This window comes from Phyllopteryx taeniolatus, chromosome 15 (assembly GCF_024500385.1).
Source record: "Phyllopteryx taeniolatus isolate TA_2022b chromosome 15, UOR_Ptae_1.2, whole genome shotgun sequence".
NCBI lineage: Eukaryota > Metazoa > Chordata > Actinopteri > Syngnathiformes > Syngnathidae > Phyllopteryx > Phyllopteryx taeniolatus.
The window spans coordinates 17,542,337-17,561,990 of record NC_084516.1 but is presented as its reverse complement, the minus strand read 5'-3'; the positions used below and the strand labels follow the sequence as shown (position 1 = coordinate 17,561,990).

Here is a 19,654-nt window from a genome sequence, read left to right as displayed (position 1 = left end):
TCACAAAATCAATGATTTATTATTAAATTAATATACTTTACAGTACCTGTACCTGGTCCAATTGTTGGATAATATTGATTTAAAATACTGTGCTAGAGCTGAGGTTTGCAGTCGATATTTATGATACATAAATGCTTGAAACCTTTGTTGTATTTGGCAGCCATCTTGCTTTTAGTGTTAGTTTTATTCTATTGGACAAATATGCTTATTACTTGTACTTACATTTTAGTTATTTCTATATGTGACGGTTATAGGCCAGTTTTAGTCGACAAAAACTCAAAAAGGTTTTAGTGGAGTTTTGGTTTAAAAAAAAAAAGAAACTATTCGTCTTTTAACAAATGCACATCTTCTTGTGTTTCAAGTTCAACATATCATTTTTACAAAAAAATACAATGAATTGTCTAAACTACCAAACAAGCAAAATGAAAATACATTTTGATAGCTTATTAACCACATGACTGGCACCCACCTGTACATAAGCTTTTGGATGTTTGTTTCTGATCAATGGCCAAAATTATAATGTCAATTTACTGCAATGCATCGGGGTTATTTGTTTTTTTTTTGGACACTTTTAGCATGTCCATTGGGATACGTCATGGTCCTTTACATCTACTCATTTTCTTTACAAGCCTTGCTGTACAATCCAAAAGGCTTTGAATTGTTATTTGAAAGTGAAATTGTTACATATTGGTGCTTTAAATGCTGTGCTTTACAGTACACTCTTATTATTTGTGCATTTAGGTAAGATTTACGTAGATGTACATAAAATTGGATTATGGCCGCTGGGATACGTTTTGGCCATTCTTTGTCACCATGTTAGCACTAAAGCTAGTGCTAACACGAAACTTAATTAGATACCTTGTCATCATCTGCGATCACTAATTATACAGGTGTACAGTAGTACCATCAAAATGACTTGAAAACTTGTTATTTTAAGGCGAAATTGTTACATATCTTTGCTTCAAAACGCTGTGCTTTACCCTAGCTTCTATTATTTGTACGTTTAGGTCAAATTTAAATACATGTAAAAAAAATATAAACAATTCGAGTGTGTCCGCTGGGATTCGTTTTGGCCGTCTCCAACCGTGCATCTGTAGTTACAAGCCATTTTGGGATCCAAGTCTCTTTGAAGCTGTGCAGATTGTTACATAATGTTGCTTTAAAAGGCTCTGCTCGAGCTAAGCTTTGCAATAGCTTCTATTATTTGTGTCTTTAGGTAAAAGTTACATGGGTGCACAGTACTTAATGTATCATATCATTGTAGCACGTCTGATGGAATGCATTGTGTATGACTGCACATTTGCGAAGCTGGTCCAATTATGATGTAACATTGCTTTAAAATGCTTTGCCTTAGCAGTAATTTCTGTTGTTTGAGTGTTAAGGTAAGATTGATTTTCTTCTTTGACTCCCCTCTGTGGTGCTTATCGCTGTCATGTACTCAGTCATCTATTCATTGCGTCAGCAGTTCCTTTCACAGCTCCAGAGGTAAAGAGCAGACATGGCATGTGGTGGTTGGCGATGTTGTCTGTTCCAGATGCTATTAGAGGAGGACCCGTTTTATCCCTACTCTAGTCTCGTCAACCTATGGTAGTGCTTGTTAATCTCCGAGCGATGACAGAATCTTCACGAGAGGTGCTGACAGATGGTGTGCGAAGCAAAGCCGCGTGAGGCAAGTATGAAGAGAGAGGGAGAAGGAGAGAGAGAGAGAGAGCGAGACAGAGAGAGATGGGGTCCTTAAATAGACAGCCTGTTGAGCTATACAGCGGGGAGGAAGACGGAAGTTTGAAGCGCTCAGGCGGCCATGACCCTCCCCTCAGTGTTTGTGTTTCCACCAATGCGGGAAATGTTTTTAATGCAAGCGCTCGCTTGCTAATTCAATTGCACTTTCTGACCTGTAGAGGTCAAGCACGCGCACGCACACACACAGGCACACAGACAGGCGAAACTAGGATTGGTCCGCGACTGCATGACGTCACGACTGGAAGCAGTCTCTTGACTATAAAAAAAACTCTTGTGACCGAAGACTTTTTCCGCCCAGAGCTGATTGAGCTGCGTGTAGAAGACCTCAGCGCTGAACCTTCACCAACCTTATATTTTGACTCGGTATTTTAAAATAAATTGTTAACCTTTTCATCTAGCCTGATCATTGAAGAATCACCTCGAGCAGAATAAGAGAACCGGGTATTAGAAGTTCGCACAGTCGCCAGGCTAAACCCGGGTCGCGGTCTTCCTCAATGTCTGCCCCTTTGGTTCCTCTGCAATCATAGATACAATAGTCTAGCTCTCTCCGATCTCTGCAGCATATCCGGAGTGATCATACGTACTGCTCAAGTGGATCCATTTTTCTAGTTATCCAGAGGTGCTGTAAGTGGGGGTGTATAAACCTTGCTTGTGACTTCCTTTAGGTCCGGTGACATTGCCGGACACTTGCAGAAAACCTGATCATCATATCCAGCGCAGCCCATCAATTTGTTTGGCAGGTGCTCATTGATAAATCTCCTGATTGCGCAATGCCTGTGTGAAAGTGCACCATCATGCTGAAAATGGTAGTCACCATCAGCATCGAGTGTTGGAAACATCCAAGTGATTAGCATCTCCAGGAGTAATGTAAGAAGAGCCATTGAAGTGTATTAAGGTATTAAGGGCCGTAAGACAGAAAATAAAATTAAAGAGCATCTATTGACTCCATTTTTATCAATATACAGTGGAACCTCGATTTAATGGGTTTATAGGGGGAAGGGTCGTCCTTGAAATCAGTTTGTTCATTAGATTTAAGCACTTTCTTGTGGCCTAAAAACACCAGTACAGTACAAAATTATTGTCAATAAATATAAAAAGGCTTTAAAAGTCCCATATTTTGGCTATTTAGACCTCCCTAGAGTGACTCTCTAACATGGATTTAGTATAAAACTGTCATTTTTCCTTAAAAAAACAACAACACCTTGGTATTGTCAAACTAGTGTCCAGAAATGGCCCTCTGACAGCTACTTCTGTTTGACCCAGTTTTGTATCCACTTTATCCACATTTGGCTATGACCACCCCCTTTCCTCTGATTGGTTGCCTCGGTAAAGAAGACCCAACCCTCACTATTTTTGAGAGCGCACGTGATTGTTATGTTGACAGCGCTGGCTCGGGAGCGTAGAGGTAGGCGGAGATCTTCGCGAGTGACGCAGATAAGCTTGAGAAATTCGAATGATTTGAATTCAGGCCTCTCGGCAGAAAAACGTCTGTAGCTCAGTAATGCATGGAATATTTTAATTCATATATCGTATGTTTACTGAGGCACCATAGTTCCAATATAACATAACAAATACTAGAAAAAGTTGGTTTGGTAAAATATGGGTCCTTTAAAATGTTTGATAAGTCTTAAAGTTTATCCAAACTTACTTCGCTGGCGCATGAAAGGGATGATTTTGAGTTCCAACTGGACACTAGATTCTGTCCGTTAACCAACATTTAACCAACTTCAGACAGAAGTTGGTTAAATCGGGATCTGTTAATCGAAGTTCACTTTATTTGTATTGGTTCAGATTAGTGATTCTCAAAGTCTGGTACGAGTACCACTGGTGGTACGCGAGCTCCCTATGGTGGTATGCGAAAGAAACAATTATATCGTAAAATGTACAACATTTAAGACATGAAATACAATCAAGCGTATTACAAGGGTGCACACAGCCTGTTTAAACTTTTGTTTTTAATCAAGTACATTTTTCTCACTCAAGTGCATTTAACTTGTCAGTGCAATACGTTTGTGGGCAACCTATATTATACATTAGATATTACAGAACCTTAAGTTCTTTGAAATTATGGAAAAATATACAATTTAAAGACAAAGCTGCAGGATTTCTGTCATGTTTGTGGCTGAAAATAGTCAAATAGCAACATAATGTTTTGTGTGATTTCCCCCAAAATTCTCAATTACTCCGCTTGCAATTGACCCATGGTTTTTCCAACAAGCCTTCCACTATTATTGCACAATGAGTTACTGGTAAGCTTGTTCTTCTTTCAATTGTGTTACCTGGCCAATAAAACAGGACAGGAACAGAAACGCTCCCCTCCTGAATTTGGGCCTTCTTTTTCTTTTGTGTGCTCCTGGTATGCGGGAGGTCATCCTATTTTAGCAGGCGCTCAAAACGGAACAGATCTAACCCAGATTTACATGTGAAAGAAAAATGTGTGTGTGTCTACGGGAGGAGAGTGGGGTGGTCTCTGGAAAGTCAAGGATGTGTAAGTGTGTCAGTGACGCAGGAGGAGAGGAAGCAGAGATAGAGACCGTATAGGTAAATCGGGGTGAAAACGGTGAGATAAGGCGTCTACTGCGTTTGAGATCGACGTCCAAAGCGGTGGGTCGTCGCTGGCTTGTTAGAGCAAGTGGTCATGGGAAACCTGGCTGACCGCGCTGTGCCCAAGAAGTGGTTATCCAGGGAGGGCAACTCTCTCGAGCAACACCTGCTTTCTGACACTGCAGATGTAAGTGGAACTCGTATAGATCAAAGTATTTTTGGATCACAGTGAGTTTTTGATAGATGTGTCATATGACAAACCCCTGTGGACAATAAGAATTCATGTAATATATTTATGTTGGAAGCTCCTGCGTGTAAGTTGGTAAGAATTCTGTGAAGTCGTATTCCTGGAAATTGTTACCATTATTGTGTAAGTGGCCCTGCAGAGTCGCTAACGGCCAAGGAAATATTAAAATATGTCCCTTTAACCCTGCAGTTGAGTACATTGACTGGATGGATGCCAATGCATTCTAGAGCTTCTTTATTGGTCACTTATTAGCAATTTAACACGAGGGACTAGTTCTGTATTATGAATATTACATGTGTAGAATATGCCCTCAAGATCAAGCTATGTAAAACCCCGACTCGGGATAGCATTACAGACACTATACCGCATTGTTACAGTTTAGTAATACATCATATGGAAAGTTAAGTCACGTAATACTTTTGTGAAATGTATAGTCCCTGTCTAAGAAAAATGGCTCACTGCCTCACTTTACCCTAATGCAGGTGAACCGTGTTGGCAAAAGGTGAAAATGAATTCCTCGATCTAAAAAAAAAAGAAGAAAAAAAAAACCCACACAAAAATAAATGTGAACTGCGTTCTTCCTTGACCTACCCTATACAAAGAAAGATTTGAGACAATCCCTTAGCTCATTGTGAAATCCTACTAACTGAGCAACAAGGTAACTCACTACATATGGTCATTAAAATTTGACGCAAACAATTAACCAAACAACACCGAACATAACATAGCTAACTACACACAAAATTGGTGGTACCCTTACACTTGGTTATGTGTTGGGGCTGCTTGACTATATCCGGCACACGGTGTCTGGAATCTATGCGGAGAACAATTAAAGTTTTCGTCAATATTTGTTTGAACAACATTACTTATAATAAATATGTCTGTTTGGATAAAAAAAAAAGAGTGCATTCATTCTGATGCAATAAAAATGGTAACTGACAATCTCGTGAACTGAATGAATGATTACGAAAATGAATAGCATAGAAAAATAATACCATTGATCAGAGGCAAAATCTGAAATAGCAGACTCCCTGTGGGGTCAATCATGTGCTAATCATCCTTGATGACGACTATAGGAAGGGCCCAGGGCCAAACATTCCAGTGTACATGGCATGGGTAACTTACACATACGTGAAGGCACCATTAATGCTGAAAGGTACATACAGGTTTTGGAGAAACATATGCTGCCATCCAAGCAGCGTCTTTTTCATGGATACCCCAGCTTATTTCAGCAAGACAATGCCAAACCACATTCTGCACGTGTTCCAACAGCGTGGCTTCGTAGTAAAAGAGTGCGGGTACTAGACACTAGACATTAGTGTTACAACAGCGTGGCTTCGTAGTAAAAGAGTGCGGGTACAAGACTGGTCTGCCTGCAGTCCAGCCCTGTCTCCCATTGAATATGTGTGGCGCATTATGAAGCGTAAAATAAGACAACGGAGACCCCGGACTGATGAACAGCTGAAGCTGTACATCAAGCAAGAATGGGAAAGAATTCCACCTATAAAGCTTCAACAATTAGTGTCCTCAGTTCCCAACCGTTTATTGAATGTTGTTAAAAGAAAAGGTGATGTAACACAGTGGTAAACATGACCCTTTTTTGGAACGTGCGGCAGCCATAAAATTTCAAGTTAATGATTATTTGCTAAAAACAATAAAGTTTATCAGTTTGAACATTAAATATCGTGTCCTTGTAGTTTATTCAATTAAATATAGGTTGGACATGATTTGCAAATCATTGTTTTCTGTTTTTATTTATGTTAAACACAACATCCCAACTTCATTGGAATTGGGGTTGTAGTACAGTTTTGATGTGAAATGAGAAATACGTACATATATATAAAAAATAAAAAATAAAAAAGTAAAACACTGAAAATTGGCATGCGCATACACATATTCACCTCTTTTGTTTTTAAGCCTCTAAAAAGCTCTGATGCAACCAATTACCTTAAAAAAAATCTCAACTACTGAAGTCTACCTTTGTGCAATCTAAGTGTTACATGATCTTTCAGTAGCTACACTCCTTTTCTGAAAGGCCCCAGAGGCCGCAACACCAAAGCAAGAGCCACCGCTAACCGAACACAGCCATGAAGACCAAGGAACTCTCCCAACAAGTCAGGGACAAAATCTGCATCTTTGATAATCTCCAGGATCACCATACAATCCATCATCATAATAAAATGGAAATAATATGGCACCACACAAACCTAACAAGAGAGGGCTACCCACCAAAACTCATGGACCAGGCAAGGTGGGCATTAATCAAATAGGTAGCACAGAGATCAAAGGTAACATTGGAGGAGCTGCAGAGTTCCACAGCAGAGGCTGCAGTATCTGTCCATTGGACCACGATAAGCTGTGCATGTCATAGAGATGAGCTTTTGGAAAAGTGGCCAGAAAAAAGCTGTTACTTTCAGAAGGCGCGTTTTGACTTTGCAAAAAGGCATGTGGGAGACTGCTAAACTGTATGGAGGATGTACTCTGGTCAGATGAGACAAAAATTGATCTTTTCGGGCATCAAGGAAAACACTGTCTGGTACACAACCAACACCTCTTATCACCCCAAGAACACCATCCCCACAATGAAACATGGTGGTGGCAACATCATACTTTGGGGATGTTTTGCAACTGGAGTAACTGGGAAACTGGACTGAGTCGAGGGAAAGATGGTTGATGCTAAACACAGTGATATTCTTGAGCAAAACCTGCACCAGTCTGTCGGTGACCATCAAACTTGACGGAACTGAAGCAGTTTTCGCTTGAGGGATGGGCAAAAATCCCAGTGGCACATGGCAAGGTGTGGCAAGCCGTGATTGCCGCAAAAAGTGGCACTCAGTACTGAAATTGGGGAGATGAATAGTGTACATGCTCCTTTGCTCCAACCACAGAACAGCCGTGAAGTGGAAAGGAGGACAAACAAACTCAAAATAGATGAAAGAGTGTGGGAAAGACATTAAGGCAAATTGCTTTCTGTGCTTTACCATGGAAATTGTTGGGGAAAAATGCTTTGTTTTGCTCCCTCGGTGCTCAGTGAGGATATCTGGAATGTTACCCCGGAGTGTCTTCATCCACCGTTTTCTCAATTAGTAGGAATGTTGCTTTCATGTGAAACTATTACTAAGATTGGTTGGGAAATTATAATCTAATAATAATAGAGTGGTGTCATTGATCAGTTTATAGCTTTTGCAATGTACCTCCACGACCTTGGCCATCTTATGCCTATCGTTCAAAAATCAATAGGCAGAGGCTTCTTTGTCTTCTGCTACCTCTGTCATCTTGTGTCAGATAGTCTTCCAAATAAATTGGGCTCTCATCCTGAACAAGAATGATTGAACATTGACAGTGATCGTGTGCAGTGAGGGATTGATCGGTTTTCTGATTTGGCATTGGAGCACTCTTGCCTTGGCAAATTTGATATTATTAACTAATTAATTATTATTATTAATTAATTAGTTTAAACAAGATCAGTTCAAACAAGATCAGTAAAATAATGTGATTGGTAGAGGGGTGACATTGACCCATATAGCCTATAATCAGTCTAATTGTGGCCATCTCCGATCTCATATCTTTTAAAATCAGTTTTTCGTTCGAGCGTCAATATTAAACAATAATACATGTAGGATAGATCAAGAACATTTGGAAAGTGATTGCCATAGAGATGCCAAAAAAATAATCACACTTTTGGCCTCTGATCTCCCTTACCGTTGCCATTTTATGCTCCTTTAAAATCGAAAGGGTTTTATCTTTGATTAAGAAAAATATCCCTGAAAATTTAAAGACGATGTTATGAAAGTTGTAAAACATCAAGAAACGTACCAAGTGATCTGACATTTTTTCCTTCTCAGGGCAGTGAAACAATCGCAACTGAACTGTTCCAGTTGCGACCGATACATTCACAAGCATGTTCTGACTTTTTGGGCTTTTTGCTACAAATAAATATCATTCATCGAAGATACTTTTTCCTACTATGTTGAATACAATCCAAAGTCAAGAGGGATCTTGCTTTCCCAATACAGAACATGATATGTGAGTGGATGATCCTGACTCGAGAGCAAGTGTCAACATCTGGTGACATTAGTGAGCGCTTCAAGAGGCCCCTGGCTGCTTTAGGATCATTAGCTCTTGTTAACATGACACTGAAAGTGGAAGCTGCTTAAGCCCGTTGAGTGGCATGGTTCCAAGTCACATTAAATACCCTGCTGTGTCTCTCTGAAAGCAGCCGAAAAGCGTATTATGCTTTTATTTACATGCTGCGGTACACCAAGTGGTCTTTGCTGGGTAACTATGGGGCTTTGGGATGGCAGTGTGCTGTAAGTAACCCAACTGTGACGGAGTGACAAGTCATGATGCAGTGACTAATGGGCAATGACGCCTCTTCGTGTGACCATGTGTTGTTTTCTCGCCTAGCATTTGCAGTGTTTCTTAGTTTAAGACCTCATTTCAAGCTTTGTGGAGAAAGAATACAACCACACAGGATATGTCTATTATCGGCCTCTTTTGCAGCTTCCTCAATCAGTTTTCACGAATTTTGGAAAGTTTGTTGACCTCGCCCATCTTTTGTTGTTTTTTGTTGTCCTCTGGTTATTCTCTCTTAACACCCACAGGGGCAGTTATTGCTACAAAAGTCAGACATGGCCAGTATTTTTCAGAAATCATTCCAGCCCATTTACAATGCTTCTTTTTACACCCCTTGTTGAGGCGGCGCCTTCTTTTGGAACACGTGTCACAAAAAGCCACAGAAAACCACATGAGAGTCATATGACCCTTGCTAATTTCTCCTTATTTTCACTGCACTCACTGCGACATCCAACAAGTCATGTAATTCAGTGTTTCCCAACCGTTATTCAGCCAAGGCCCATATTTACATTAGAAACAATCTCATGGAAGATCACCAAACAAAAATGTCATGAAAAGTGGATAGACGGGTTAATTATGTACTTTGTGACATACTGTATAGTAGAAGAGCATTTATTTGTTCCTCCTGTCACTATATGTCTCTGGCATAGATAATTATACAAATATTAATTTTCAGACCAATGAATTAAAATTGGATAATTTCCTGCCGCACACCTGATGATCTTTCATGGCCTACTGGTCGGGAATCAGTGATCAAGGCCGATTTGAAAGCGAGTCAGCCAACTCAAAATTAGGCTATTTATTATATATGCGGCACGGTGGACGACTGGTTAGAGCGTCAGCCTCACAGTTCTGAGGACCCGGGTTCAATCCCCGGTCCCGCCTGTGTGGAGTTTGCATGTTCTCCCCGTGCCTGCGTGGGTTTTCTCCGGGCACTCCGGTTTCCTCCCACATCCCAAAAACACGCATTAATTGGAGACTCTAAATTGCCCGTAGGTGTGAATGTGAGTGCGAATGGTTGTTTGTTTGTATGTGCCCTGCGATTGGCTGGCAACCAGTTCAGGGTGTACCCCGCCTCCTGCCCGATGACAGCTGGGATAGGCTCCAGCACGCCCGCGACCCTAGTGAGGAGAAGCGGCTCAGAAAATGGATGGATTATATAGCATATACCAGGGGTGTCCAACTCACTTTGGTTCGCGGGGCACATGCACCCCAATTTGAGCTCAAATGGGCCGGACCAATATATCTGTGGCTTTATACGCTATAAATAACCACAATTAAATGTTTTTACCATTTTTTTGGGTGCACATAATTACAACTACATTTGGAAAAATATTCACATTTATTGATTATTATCTTGTCTCAAATGTCATAAAAATTTGTGCAATTCCAACAATATTATCAGTGTTTTCATTTACAGTTGGAATTTACAGATCGCAGTAGATCTCCAAACTGTATGTACCTTTTATAAAACAACTTATTTAGAAATCATTTGAAATTTTCTGAAATTTCCACATTCATCTGGAAATCTTGAAAGGCTCAATGAAACATGGTGGTGGCAACATTGTACTTTGGGGATGTTTTGCAACTGGAGTCCCTGGGAAACTGGTCTCAGTCGAGGGAAAGAGGATTGATGCTAAACACAGTAATACTCTTGAGCAAAACCTGCACCAGTTTGTCGGTGACCATCAAACTTGACGGAACTGGAGCAGTTTTCGCTTGAGGGATGGGCCAAAATCCCAGTGGCACCCGGCAAGGTGTGGCAAGCCGTGATTGCCGCAAAAAGTGGCTCTAAGTACTGAAATTGGGGAGATGAATAGTTATGTCAATTATTTTTGTTTTAATTAAACAAACATTTTCATATATACATTTCTCATGTCACTTCACCACTTAAGACTATTTTGTGCGGAGCCATCAAATAAAGTTCATCCATCCATCCATTTTCTGTCCCGCTTATCCTCACTAGGGTCGCAAGCGTGCTGGAGCCAGCTATCTTTGGGCGAGGCAGGGTACACCCTGAACTGGTCGCCAGCGGGGCACATATAAACACCTACGAGTCTTCAATCAACCTACCATGCATGTTTTTGGGATGTGGGAGGAAACCCGAGTACCAGGAGAAAACCCACGCAGGCACGGGGAGAAGGAGGACATGGCCAGAACTTGCCAGAAACCCTTGTTCCTTTAATGTTACTGTTGGCCTCTTTGCAGCCTCCTTAGCCAGTCTTCATCTCATGTTGACTGATCACATGCTGACAATTTCTCCTTATTTAAAGACGTTCCAAAAGTCTTCTAACCAAGCCAAATTCAGCCAAATAAAAATTGGGCTGAAAACTGTTTAGACTTGCAGTACATCAGCTTTTGGCTCCAGCTCAGCATGTTTACCACCGAGACTGAAATTGGTATCGATCGACCCGTCTGGCTGTTGTCAAGAAAGCAAACAAGGGCATTTACTGAGCGTTCCTTGAAGGCACACCGCTGACGTAAGATCAAACACTGTACAACTGGCTCATTTGTGACCTGAATGTGTACAGGACAGTGAAAGCATGCTAATCAGCGCTGACGCACGGTAGATGAGCGGCAGTGACATGCTGAAAACTCATCCACCAGATGGCTCGGGAGGAGGCCCTCAACCAGGGAGCACTTTCATCAATCTGATTATGCTCCCTTTATTTTTAGCCCCTCCATGCCAGTTACCAGCAGCCATTCATTGGATTTTGCCCCATTAGCTTCTCATGCGGAGCTCCAGGATGGGTGCTGGGATTACAAACAAGGAGCTGGAATGCATCCACCATTCTAGCATTAAGTTCATGTACAGTATGAGATGTTGCTGTAATTAACTGATGGAAACAGTCAGAGGAAAACCTGGGTCACTGGGCGAACATTGCATCTGTTACATCAATTACAGGACAATCAGATTAAGAAGTCAAAGTAAACTATTGAAGTAACCGGTAACTTTTTGACACAATATAAAAATTGTTCTGGTTTACTTCCAGTATAAATTTTGTATATAGTATAAATTTACCTGGTTTGCCTTCCTCTGGAAATGAGCCAATACATTTGTAGCAGTTATGAGAAGGTTTTCCAGGGGTGTGACACAGAACCATTGCCTTTCCCAAAGTTTTTAAGGCACGCACCTCCTTCATCCCCCCAACAGAGATGGCCCTCCCCCTCTACCAAGATGAACCACCTGCAAAATAAACAATGAGTCAAAACAAAGCCCATTTAGAGCATTGCTTTTACGTTCTTTTTTAATTGTCCAGATTGCTTTTGGCCAGTAATTGCCAGAAATACTTCCATTTAATGTTTTGTAGACCTCTTCTCATCTTTTAGTCAATTTTGGAGAGTCGGATTCATACAACCCCAATTCCAATGAAGTTGGGACGTTGTGTTAAACATAAATAAAAACAGAATACACTGATTTGCAAATCATGTTCAACCTATATTTAATTGAATATCAAATCAAATCAGTGTATTCTGTTTTTATTTGTGTTTAACATAACGTCCCAACTTCATTGGAATTGGGGTTGTAAGTTCGACTGTTACTTACAACTAAGGTAGAATATTGGTGGGACGACTTGGTCCCCTCCAAAAACAGCTATTGTCAAAACAATCCCCGTTCGACCTCCTGGGGAGTAATGGTGGTGTGATGGTGACTCGCCCATGTTCCGTGGGTGCTGGGGTGGTGCTGGCTGGTACCCGCCTGGGTCCCCCGCTCTGGCTGCTGGTGGGGCCCCCCCTGTGGCTCCTCGGGCCTTCTTCCTCCTCTTCTCTCTGTTCCTTGCGTCCCGGTGCGGTCGCCTCTTCCTCTTCCCGTGGGGGAGCCGGGTGGTCCCCTGCGGGCTGTGGGGCCTGCTGTGGGGTTCTTTTTCCTGCCTGGTTGGGGGTCCACCTCCCACGCTCAGGGGTGGGTAGTGGGTGCTGGCGGGAGTGGGGGGGGGGGCCCGGGGTTGATGCTGCGGGTCTGGGTGGGATGGCACTCTTTGTCGGTAGTTGTCCGGCCTAATGGGCCCGACCTGCAGGAGCCATGCCTCTTAATCACTCACTTAGCACACACTCACACCATTCACTGTATATATTTTTCTCACTGATCACATCTGGGCACACATACATCAAAGGGTTCCTGGGGCACTGGTATGGGATCGGGAGGGTGTGGGCGTCGGATCGGGTTTCAGCACGTCTGTACATACACTGGGTAGGGCCTGGGTCGGGGACCTGGCAGTCATAGTAACAGGGGGTGAGGTGGGTCTCACTTACTTGCATGGCGGTGTGCCTGAGGCCGGGGCCCCCCGGGCTGGATGACTGCTTGGTGTTGGGGCAGACCTCTCGTGGCCCGCGGCTGTCTGCCTGGCCAGGACAGGCAACAACACCAAAAACAGGTTTCACAGCACAAGCTAAAAACATTCAAACAATCTCAATCAGCAGTTTCACTTAACAACATCCAAACTCTTTAAAACCAAATGAAACATCGACAGCCTGATGTTTCGGCCTCGAAGCTTCTTAAAAGTCCTTCAAAAGTATTCAATGAGACCAGCTCTTCGATTGCAAATGTTGCATGTTCCATGGGAAGGAGCTGCACATTCAAAAGAATGTTTCCACAGCTCAGTGTGGATCTTAGGTCCAGTTAAAAGCATGAGGCCCTGGGATCGAGTAGCGTAACTACCAGAATTTTTCCGGCAGATGTAGCTCCGCAGGTATGAAGGGAGCAGACCCAAGATGGCTTTATAAATGAAATCATGCTCATATTGTAGCCAGCGGGTCGACAAGTCTGACCATCCTACACAGCGATGTGTGAGCGTAAAGGCAATATCCCATCAAATCCTTTCCCTCCAAGTCAAGCTGTGAGGTTTGACGTGACCATCATAATGTAGCATTTTGAGGTATTACCAGCTTCCCATAATCCAAGAAGGTATGAGTGAGTATATGTACTGTATGCATGTGTGCGTGATCCAGAATCAATGGCCTCTTGTGCGCTGTGACAGTCTTAAACAGGCTCTTAAGTGATGGATTTCAAAGTACATTGACGCTGATCTCTGTCTGCTTTGCCCATGCCGCTAATTCATCATCTCGCTGTGATGTCATAAACGCTTTGTTCTCTGTTGCTTTGTCTGTTTCAACACGTTTGACCTCCACCAAAGACCCTTTTGTTCTCTACAGTTGCATTCTTTTGGTGTATTTTGCTTGCTGCTTGTTCCACTTCATGAATATCCTCTTAGATTAGACATTGAGTTTGATTGAATAGGACAGGGAGCAACCAGGCAGGACGTGATGAATCGCATGTTGTCGGGGGAACAAGAAAATAAGCAGCAGCATCGGGATTCTCTACTATACGGGCCAGTGAGCGTGGAGACATAACCCTGAATTTGATCTCAAGATTGGCTTGCACAAATTGGAACAACAAAAATCTATGCTATATATATATCCCGACTTATGTCCAAAAATATCAGGACTCAAATGTTTTTGCTTCAAGCGGGACACTGAGGGGCCGTCCGTGTCCACACAGAAACAGCTTTTTCACAGTCTGTGTGTTCTTATGTTTGACTTTGTTCCCATTAAGCCCCTTTCTTAAGGAGGGGTGCTGCTGCCTGGAAGCCGTTTCCAATGTGCTGCAAATTGAAGCTGAATGGCGCTTTTGGTGGTGTGGTGGAAGCAAATGGAGCCATGACATCATTAGATGTTTCAGGAAAAAAAATACTCGATTCATGATGCCAACCACAGGAACATTGAAGTCCTTGTGGATGAAAAGCTCTCAGACCACCAGCTGCCCTCTCTTGACCGCTGATTGTCAAATACAAATGTTCATGCATTTTCCCAGCAGGGCTTGATTGATTTGTTGGTCCACATATCATTTTCTGTCTCAAGTGCACTCCGGCCATGATCTAATTTCACAAATGCTCGCACATTTTGCCTAGCCAGAGCTTCTACCCAGGCTGCTGTGTCATAAAAACCAAGCCCAAATGGACGTACAATGGGATATGAATTGCCGCACCATATAATATTCGACCTTGGTAATTTTCTAACACCCAACGATAACGGTGGATATTCCACAATATATTGTGCCAGAATTCGCGAGTTATGTTTTTATCGAGTTGTTATGTTTTACAAAAATGTCCTACTGAATGGGTCAGGGAAGAATCCTTTACATTTTGGTGCAGATTGAAGAAGTTTTAACTGTTAGTCCGCATGCATTGGGACCATTTGGGGCAGTCAGCTGCCATGGCCAGCAAGTGTTCCTGCATTGGAAAAAAACAAAACAAAACCTTAATTTACCCAACAACAACAAAAACACTCAAGATTAACTTTAATCAATACTGACAAAGATGTGATACAAAGGTAATTATTTACATTTTGTAACAGCTGTCACGCAAGTGACAAAAGACGTTAACCACTGAAAAAAATAAAAACAATCAAGCTCCCATAACTGCCTTTGTACTGTATTTTCTTCTTCTCGTCTTGTGGACTTCTTGTCTAAGCACCGCTTCTTGAGGCTGCTCCCCCCTGTAATAAGCATAACAAAAAAGCCAAAGAAAAAGCAAACCATGCCCAGAATGAATCATTAGTGGATTAATTGAGGACTCAACGTGACGTGATTGCATGATGGCGATTGGAGCTTCAAAGGTTTTAGTAATTTAGAACTCTGAATTGTACCACTTCAGGGGGATTGTTTACAGAGGTTTCACTGTATTTTTGTGTGTTGCTTTTTTACTGATTTAGCATCTTCGCACTCTGGTCATAATCAAGGATTATCTTATCGTTTGTTTTCAAACCTTACCCTAACCCTACAAATTCTTAACCGAACCTAACCCTACAAATGCTACTAACCCCACCAACCCTAACCCTTACCTACCCTATAGAGACCCAGCTTGTATAGACCTGTCCTGTGTTTTGTTTTGTTTTTTGACAGCAGCTACAGTATACAACCAGAGCCCGTTTCGACTTAATGCTCGAGTTTAATGTATTCCTAATAGTGGTTATTTCTGAACTGCATGCTGTCTTAATCCTCTGCCCGTCTGTGTGCTCACCTCTCTCCATCGTCTCTCTCTGTCTCTCCACCTTCAGAATTGCGACTGCCTGCTCAGCCTGGAAGCGTACTCGTCTGAGCAGAAGCATCGCGTGTGCCAGTGCCTCAAGGACAACATCGACAAGCAGCTCGAGCATCAGAGGAGGGAGCCCGCCGTTCAGCATTTTGACCAGGTACGGGCACTCCTGGACACTCGCGGGCACATCCAGTGAGCATTCTCTTCACTCATTTCAGGCCTCAAACGATGCGGTCAAGACATGAACATGTGTCTGTGCATATATTTGCATGCAGCCTCTCATTCACATGTTATCTCAATGAGCAACATGTCCTGCTTTCCTCTATTGTTCTTCTATGGTTATTTCATCTGCTTATGTGAATTTCCTTTTTTATTGTTTTTCTGTTGTTGTTGGCTTCTCAAGGACTGTAAATACTCTGTGTTGAGCAAAGAGGTGGTTGTTGGGTTTGCTCTCTAAGTCAAAAAGTCCTCAATAGGTGGACTGCAGTCCCGATCGGCACCCAGACACCTTTCTATACGGCTCCAAAGGCATTATTAGATCATTTTGACCAATGCTTGCAATGTAACCTGTGGTAGTAAATACGGTATATGCATTCAGGAAAAACACTGACCAATCACTTGCATTGTAATTCCTCAACAAATCATATACAAAGTAGCGTTGCAAGTGGAGAAAGTGGGTGTGCATTGGCGAGGACTTCTGGAACAGGCAGGCCGATATGCAGGTGGTGATGAGGCTGATTGGAGAAACAGAGCTGAAACAGAGCGGGGAGGGGATGGGGGGAGGACGCAAAGCACCATCCAGGCTCCAATAAAGGAACTGCAGGGCAGTACATGACAGAGGTAAGAAATCCAAGATTGACAGATGTGTTTAAAAAAACAAAGAGAGAGAGAAAAGGGTGTTCAACCATTCAGAGACCATAGAGATATGTTGGGACAAAGCATTTTATTTTGAAACTATTTTGGCTGTATTTAGTGACATTTGACAGATGTCTTTGTTACTTAAATTTGAAATGGCAAAGCTACACGCACACAAAATATGTTTGTTCCTAGCAACAACAGAAATTGAAAGTCTTAATGATTTTCGATGGTTTTTCAATAGAACATCACACCCAAAACGAAGACCTTAGTCTGAGTTATATAAATAAGATATTAAATCAATGTTGCTGTCCATTATTGACCCATCTCGAGGCCCAAATACTCCCTGAAATGTATTCCATCCATCCATCCATCCATCCATCCATTTTCTGAGCCGCTTCTCCTCACAAGGGTCGCGGGCCTGCTGGAGCCTATCCCAACTATCATCGGGCAGGAGGCGGGGTACACCCTGAACTGGTTGCCAGCCAATCGCAGGCCACATACAAACAAACAACCATTCGATCTCACATTCACACCTACGGGCAATTTAGAGTCTCCAATTAATGCATGTTTTGGTCGGGGATTGAACCCCGCTCCTCAGAACTGTGAGGCCCTGAAATGTATTACATTGTTTTTTTTTTTTACATTATTAAAAAAAAATTTAGTCATGTAAACACACTGGCATTTAAATGGTTAAAACAACCTGTGACGGCCACCTTGGAATCAGTGTTTTTTCTTCTTCTTCCGATCAATGAATCACCTTTTTTTTTTTTTTTTTAAGAGTCTCAACATGCTCGAAATCTCGCCAATTTTTTTTAAAGTATGTGTAGCTTGTTAAAAATGTACGTGTTTTAGGGGTTCTGGACACAACCCCTGAAAACTCACTCAGTAGGGCCCTCTAGAAAGTTAGAAAACGCATTGGACTTGAGTCAAGACGAAATTTGGTGGCTGTCACGCTCCAAAAAGTCTCAAGGAAAAAATATGCTATCAAACTATTAGGGAGTGAATTACCGTGCATGTTATGCCTCGACTTCAAGGCGTGGTCCAGAACTGGACCAGGATTTCTGCTTTCGGTGGATGAAAAGCTTACTTGTTAATTCATTCCTCTTTTGTACTACAAAATGTAGTTCTTTGTGGTTCTAGCTTACCTTGAAGTCATATTCACATTTTATCTTTGACTAAATTAGCTAGAACGGATAGCTGGAATAGGCTCCAGCACGCCCGCGACCCTAGTGAGGAGAAGCGGCTCGGAAAATGGATGGATGGAACAGCTGATGGCTTCTTGCATACAAACAAGCTGTGACATCTTGAGGCGTATTGTGTGTGCACAAGCTGTTCCATTGTCTCCAAATTTGGTTGGTTTGGTTTACTTGGTAAAGTGCAGTACAATTTTTCTCTTTGATAATCTATTTGCATTCCCAGTGCTGCTAATGCTTCCTTTCACCACTGATTATTTTCATCAGCAGATACAATGGGGGCACACAGGACCATGCACTACTGGTGCGCTTCATCCCAAAACACGTCATCTTTTTATCTTTTCCACATACTTTGTGGAAAGGTCCTTGCGAATCAATATTATTATTATTATTCATTCATTCATTCGTCTTCTGTACCGCTTATCTTCACCTAGGGTCGCGGGCGTGCTGGACCCTATCCCAGCTGACCGGGCGAAAGGCGGGGTACACCCTGAACTGGTCACCAGCCAATCATAGGGCACATATAAACAAACAACCATTCGCACTCACATTCGCACCTAGAGGCAATTTAGAGTCTTCAATTAACCTACCATGCATGCAAGTACCTCGAGAAAACTCACGCAGGCACGGGGAGAACATGCCAACTCCACACAGGCGAGGCCGGATTTGAACCCAGGTCTTCAGAACTGTCAGGCAGATGTGCTAACCAGGTCGGGCACTGTGCCGCCATTATTATTATTATTATTATTATTATTATTATTATTCATGGGGGTGATGGTGGTAGTAGTATTGGTCGTAGTTGTTGTTTTCATGTTCTTTTTCCCAAGAAGAGACTTATTTAAGTCCAACAAGCTGCAATACACAAAACATCCTGCAGTGCGAACTTGGCAGCCATACAAACATGTTCGGCTGCGTAAATTGTTTGCATATCGGCAGGCAGCCTATTGCGGTGTTTCCCAACCTTTATTGAGCCAAGGCACCCATTTTACACGAGAAAAATACGACATTCGACAAAACAAAAATGTAAAAAAACAAAAAACAAAAAAAAGAAGATAACTACTTAAATAATGATGATTATTTAAATGGAGTGAATTTGGATAATTTCCCGCAGCACCACCTGTCCGACCGACACGTCCCGCGTGGTACCCTGGTTGGGAATCACTGGCCTATTGATACAGTAAGCACGCACGTGATCAGTAGACAATGTCCACTGATTGACTTTTTCAATTTTTATTAACATCACCATTTCTTAAGGGTGAAATGTACAATACACCCATTCGTACGGGTAGACGACGTGCATCTGTCCGCACACGCTTCAGCCATCTGCTCCCCGGTATTAGACGTGTTCCGCTCCTTTTAACTTTTGCATCACACGTTGTTGGCCCAGCGCGTTGGTGTGAAAAACAACATTCACAAAACAAAGCAATGAGGAAAAAACACCATCAGTGTTTGCAAGTACTATGCTACAAGCCACTGTACATGAATGCACAGCGAAATACATAGCATAACTTATTTACCATTTAAAGCCTCCTATTATGTTGTGGCTTGCGCTTTAAAGTTTAAAAGTCGATAATGTGTATTTTGCGTATGCATGCATCGATCTATACTATATCTATGTGTTTGGATTTTATGACCCATTTATATGTTTTGCCCGTTGGATCAATCACGGCATTCCTTTTTAA

At 42.2% G+C, this 19,654-nt stretch overlaps 1 protein-coding gene across 11 annotated transcripts in view; it reads left to right on the top strand.

Moving 5' to 3' along the window:
- Window positions 1-19,654, top strand: part of rgs3a (regulator of G protein signaling 3a) — a 158,601-nt gene that overhangs the window by 58,229 nt on the left and 80,718 nt on the right. For 10 of the 11 annotated variants that reach the window (XM_061799894.1, XM_061799892.1, XM_061799893.1 and 7 more), the window contains one exon: window positions 15,944-16,078. In XM_061799894.1, the coding sequence (XP_061655878.1) occupies window positions 15,944-16,078 (135 nt within the window). Of the gene's footprint in view, window positions 1-15,943; window positions 16,079-16,737; window positions 16,762-19,654 lie in introns of those variants that run through there. The other variant, XM_061799905.1, reaches the window with a different exon arrangement.